General features: G+C 60.4%; 2 protein-coding genes across 2 annotated transcripts; both read right to left on the bottom strand.

The window, feature by feature from the left end:
- Positions 1 to 185: 185 nt before the first annotated feature.
- GMORB2_0628 (uncharacterized protein) lies at positions 186 to 2,247 on the bottom strand (the record flags this gene model as incomplete). Its single annotated transcript, XM_035462613.1, has 3 exons — positions 186 to 478; positions 558 to 2,001; positions 2,146 to 2,247. The coding sequence occupies 3 exons, from the start codon at positions 2,245 to 2,247 to the stop codon at positions 186 to 188; spliced, it is 1,839 nt and encodes a 612-aa protein (XP_035325543.1).
- A 1,144-nt stretch (positions 2,248 to 3,391) lies between these two features.
- GMORB2_0627 (APSES transcription factor) lies at positions 3,392 to 5,065 on the bottom strand (the record flags this gene model as incomplete). The annotated part of the gene is made up of 3 exons (XM_035462612.1): positions 3,392 to 3,410; positions 3,596 to 4,851; positions 4,961 to 5,065. The coding sequence occupies 3 exons, from the start codon at positions 5,063 to 5,065 to the stop codon at positions 3,392 to 3,394; spliced, it is 1,380 nt and encodes a 459-aa protein (XP_035325542.1).
- Between the last annotated feature and the right edge of the window lie 213 nt (positions 5,066 to 5,278).

The raw sequence follows: 5,278 nt of genomic DNA, 5'->3' as shown, positions 1-5,278 counted from the left end.
AGGGGGGGGGGGGGGGGGAGGGGGGGTATATGCAGAGTCGTTTTGTCATGGTTTCTCTCCCTTGTTTCCCCGTCATAGAAGTGACACGCTTGGACGAAACAGACAAAACGAAAGAAGAGGAAAGAAGAGTATAAGTGGGAAGAAAAGTAAGCTGGAGGGCCAAAAAAAAGGGATAGAGAAGTTCTCTATACAACTTCGACAAACAGCAGCAACTTTTCGTTGTTCTGGAGAGCATAGTCAAGGTCGCTGTCGCTCATCAGATTCGGCTTCTCCCCCGTCGCCTCGTCCTTGTAGAAGAGCTGCACCTCCTCGCCATCGGGAACCTTGAGACGGTCGCGGATCTTGTCAAACAGCTGCTGGTACTGGATATCCGAGGGCACGCGGATGGCAATCAGGTCGCCGTTGTAGTACATCTTGATCTTCATCGCTGCACCTCCGGGCTGTGACTGGGACTGGGTGTGCGAGTGCGAGGCCGAGTCTTTCACATGATGTTAGCAAGCATGTACACCTTCGTTCTGTCCCGCGCATCCGGGATTGGGATGGATGCAGTGACTCACCCTGTCCACTGCTCATCTGCCGAGGCGTGGCAGACAGTCCGGCGTACCCAGTGCCGTTGAGGTTGTTTCGCGATGATTGCCGCGACACGCCGCGTTCTCCCTCTCCCGCCGGTCCTACAGACGACATTTGTGATCCTTGCGAGAGACGGTACTCTCCGGCGCTGGCCTCGTTGAGGTCAATCTCGTAGTCGCCCTCGCGCGGCGCAAAGAATTGCTTGACCAGCAGGCACCTCGAGATGTATGGGGGTTGGTTGAGCAGGTTCTTGACGTAGGCGTCCAGGTTGTGCAGGCGACCCTCGGTGATTGCGTCGGTGACGTAACTGACTGGTCCCGGCATGTAGGGCAGCGAGCGCTTCTGGGTGCCCGTGTTGCCGGCCTCGGCGGGGAACTCGGTCAGGAGGGCAATCTGGAAGTCGTAAAAGTCCTCGTAGTAGCGCGACAGCTCCCACTGCCTGCCATCCTCGAGCATGGCCTCGATGACGAACCAGTACTTGCCCTCGGCAAAGCAGTACCGAGGTATGCGTGCCTGGATGGGCGCGTACAGCTGCGATGACGATCTCGACGTGTATCCGCTGGGCTGCGACGCCTGCTGCTGCGCGTACCCGCCGCCGCCGCCGCCGCCGCCGGACCGCTGGCTCATGCGGCCGCCAGCCTGGGCCTGGGCCTGCTGCTGGAGGTTGTTCTGGCTGCTCTGGCGGGCGTTGGGCTGGAGGCTCATGCGACCCATACCCTGATCCAGGTTCTGGGCGGTTCCTGGGGGGCCGCCGCCCTCAAACTTTCCGAGGGTGATGCTGCTGTTCTTGTACTCGGCCGCCATCTTCTTCCACTCCTCCACCTTGGGCACGCCGGCCTTCTTGATGGCCTCGGCCGGGTTGGCCAGGGGCTTGTCCGAGGCCATGTCACGCAGCTCGACAAAGGTGACCGGGATCAGGCCGGGACTGCCTAGCCTGCCGATGGGCTTGGCGACGAACCACTCGGGGTTGGACTGGGCGATGACGATGATGGCGTCACCCTCCTTGGCGTCGAGCTCATCGGCCCTCTCGGCCTCAAAGTTGAACATGACGACACCGTAGATCATCGGTGCCTTCTGCTTGCCGGGCTGTGACTTGCGCTGCGGGGGGCCTATGGGGCTTGAGATGGGACCGGAGATGGCGCCAGGCGACATGACACCCTGGGGCCCATCGCTGTATCCCGAGTCGTTGTCCGGGCTCTTGGCGGGGACGGCGCCGCGCGCACCGTCCGAGTGGCCGCTGTCCCGCTCGGAGCGGCCTAGGGCCTGGAAGAAGGAGACGGGTACCAGACCGCGGGCATCGGGCAGGGCGGGGTTGCAGGCCTCGTACCAGTCGGTGTCGTCCTCGCGACCGATGACGTGGAAGAAGTCGCCTCGTGAGAAGCTCAACTCTTGGTCTGACCTGGCCTCATAGTCGTAGAGCGCCCGAATGACCTGTGGCAGTATCTGTGGTCAGCAAGGAGGGCCTGGCTGCTAGGCGTAGACCGAGCAAGAAGAGGAGACGAAGAGGCGTGGCGACCGTCTCGAAGGAAGCAGCTCGAGGATCGGACTCTGGTGTGGGCTCGTCGGGAGGCGTACCTTTTTCGGGGGCACGATGGCAACGGGCGACTTGACGGGCGCAGCGGACTGCTTGTCCTTGTCTCCCTTGATGGAGCGGCGAAGAGCCTGGGTGACGGACATGTTAGTCAAGTGGGCTCGGAGGGTGGGTTCAGAAGGCGAGCTAATGCTGTTTCTTTGTTTTGTCCTCGGACGCCAAGACACGTGAAGCCAAGGGGCGGGAAGAGAGGGCAGCGTCGAGCTCGGCAAGGTGAGGGGCAGAGGAGGGAGAGCGAGAGAGAGGATGACAGAAGGGAAAACGGGCAGGTGAAGACGGGAAAAAGGCGCTTGGGTAAGGAAAGGCTATCATCCAGCCTCGACAATGATGGAACAGGTGCGGCAAAGTCAGGATCACGATTCTTTGGCGGGCGAGGCAAAGGGGCGGGCCTCCCGTCAATGTCTGGAGGTGGGGTCCGGCGCATGACACCACACAGCCAGATACGGGTAATACGGGTGCAGACAGCGCCTTCGTCTTGTTCCTGTTTCTCTCTTTTACAAGAAGAAAAAGAAAGAGGAGGCATGACGTGGGAATCGGGGGAGTGCGGTCGGGCGCAGAGATGGGCGGAGTCGCGAGACAGAGGAAGAGAGTGCGGCCTACCTTCATTCTTGGTGGTTACGTCGTCGTCGTCGTCGTTTACGTTGTCGTCGTCGTCGTCGTCGTCGTTGTTTCTCTCTGGTCCAGGCTGCGATCAAGAAAACGACAAAAGGCTCGGGACAAAGGTAGAAGAGTAAACGGTGCGTAGGCGCGCGATGATGTCGAGTGACGGGCAAAAAGATAAGAAGGAACAAAGAAACTGGAAGAATGGGTCTGTAAACTTTTTTTTCCCCCCGAGAGCGTTAATTGAGTAAATGTATGGAGCTCCAAAGGAGGGAAGGAGGCGCGCGGGGGGGGGGGGGGGGGGGGGGGGGGGGGGGGGGGGGGGGGGGGGGGGGGTGGGGGTCAAGTTGAGAGAGGATTAAAGAGAGGGGATGATGTGTAGAAAAGTGTAATGTTGGAAAAGTTGAGGGAGAGACAGAGGAAAAAAAAAGATAAAAAGTATAAGCAGAGGGGGAAACATGTCGAGGGAGAAGAAGAGGATGGTGATGTGATAAGATATAAACGGAAACCAGGAGAAGAAACGGAGTAAAAAAAAAAAAAAAACACTCGCGCCAATCCTAGCACTCCCGATTTGTTTTTGTTCCTTTTGTTTCTTATTATGTCCCAAGTCCTTGGCCTGATACTGTTATATCAAAGCTTGTCGTCACGTCTTTATATCCCCAGGGATATATACATATATATTGGCGGTTGTGGTATTTTACAAGAAGCTCGTGAGCCAAGGAACGATTGCCCTGTTGCGATGTAAGTCTTTGATCGGGGATATGGGGGGGGGTTTGAGGTGGGGTAGAATCATGATAGATAGCAAGAGAGAGAGGGAGACAAGGTAAAACATACCCAACTGCTACCGTTGCTCCGATACCCAGTAGGGCACGGCTTCGGACCTTGCTCTTCCGCACCTCGACGTCCGTCTTGGCCTTCTTCGCCCTGGGTTGCTGCTGCTGCTGCTGCTGCTGATCCTCCTCCTCCTCTTCCCTGATCTGGGCGGCGGCACCGCCGTCCTTCCTGTCCGTCTCCTTGTCGCCCAGCGAGATGTCGGCGGCCTTGCGCTTCGACTTCTTGGCTGACGACGCCTTCTTGGTGCCCTCCGCGGTCTTGCCGTTCGGCGTCCCCACGGCGGGGGAGGCGGTCGCGGCCTCGGCCTCGGTCTCGGCCTCGGCTTCGGCCTGCTGCTTCCTCTGGTCCTTGACCATGCTCTTGGCCGAGTCGATCATCTTGGCAATCTCCTCGGCGCTCGGGGGCTGACCGGCCGAGGGCACGGCCGGCACCTCGAGCTCGGTCGTGGCGTTCTGCCTGGCCTCGGCGTCTCCGTTCTGGAACTTGGCCTCCTCGTTGACCTGGTCCGACGGCTTGTCGCCCGACTTCCGCTCCAGCGCCACCTGGGGGTCGAATTCGGTCGACCTCATGACCACGCCGTCGGCGGAGTCACCGTTGGCCTGCTGCTCCTTACCGACGGCGGCGGCAGCCTTGGCCGTCTTGGTCACCGTCCTCTTGCGCGGCGAGGCCGCGGCACGCTTCGAGGTGGACGAGGTGCTCTTCGCGGGGCTGACGGATCGGCGCGAGCGTCGCGAGGGTGTGGGAGGGGCGAGCGTCGTCGACGCGACCGCGGCGGCGGCAGCGCCAGCCTTGGCGGACGAGGGCTCGAACCTGGGAGGAGCGGCAATCTTGGGAGCCGGCGAGGCATCGGCGTTGGCGCTGGTGGAGTGAATGGGAGCGTTGTCGAGCAGGGCACGGATCCAGGTGGTGATGTTGTACTCCTCGGCCAGGGCGAGGGCCTGGTCGGCGGGGATCCAGATGTTGCCGGCCGTCTCCTCGCGGCTGGTGGTGGGCAGAGACTTGATGTACCTGCGCTCGGCCTCCTCCTCGTACGTCTCGGCGTAGGGGAAGGTGGCCTTGAACATGCCGGTGGCGGACACGTAGCCGTCGAAGCTGCGGCGCATCAGGAAGTAGCTGTTCGGGCTCGACTTGAAGATGCCCGACACGATGCCCTTGGGGAGGGGCGCGCGGAGGTGGGCGTAGTCGAAGACGGCGCCGAGGTTGCTGGCCTCGCCTTCATCGCCGCTCGTGTTGACCATCTTGGAGGTCAGCTTGGTCTGACCTAGACGGCGTCGCGCAACTAGATCGGCATCTTCGGGAGAGGGTTCTCTGTCAGCGCGCCTCGTCACATGGAAAGCCAGGGAATAGGGAAGTAGAGGGAATGACGCGCTTTCGCGTCACGGTCACGGGGCGCTGCATACAGTCCTGCTTTCCTTCGACCATGAGAGGGTTCGTCTTGGCGGGAAGGGGTCGCGTCGTGACGGGTGCCATTTTGAAATACGAGGGCGAGCTGACGCGCGCGCGTGTCTGTTAATCAAGATCCGACCGGTCGCGTTTTCTCTCTCTCTCTCTCGTGGAGCGACGAAACGGCGAGGATTTGAACAGGTCTGTGAGATCGAAGCGACGCGCGTTAGTGACGGTGTTTCTCTCTTCGTGGCGACGAAATTTGTTGGGCAAAGGAAAAAAAAAAAGGGGGGGGGGGGG

The sequence above is a fragment of the Geosmithia morbida genome (genome assembly GCF_012550715.1).
Source record: "Geosmithia morbida isolate 1262 chromosome Unknown scaffold_0, whole genome shotgun sequence".
Taxonomy (NCBI): Eukaryota; Fungi; Ascomycota; class Sordariomycetes; order Hypocreales; family Bionectriaceae; genus Geosmithia; species Geosmithia morbida.
The sequence above is the reverse complement of the archived record's forward strand: the minus strand, read 5'-3'. Positions and strand labels throughout refer to the sequence as shown.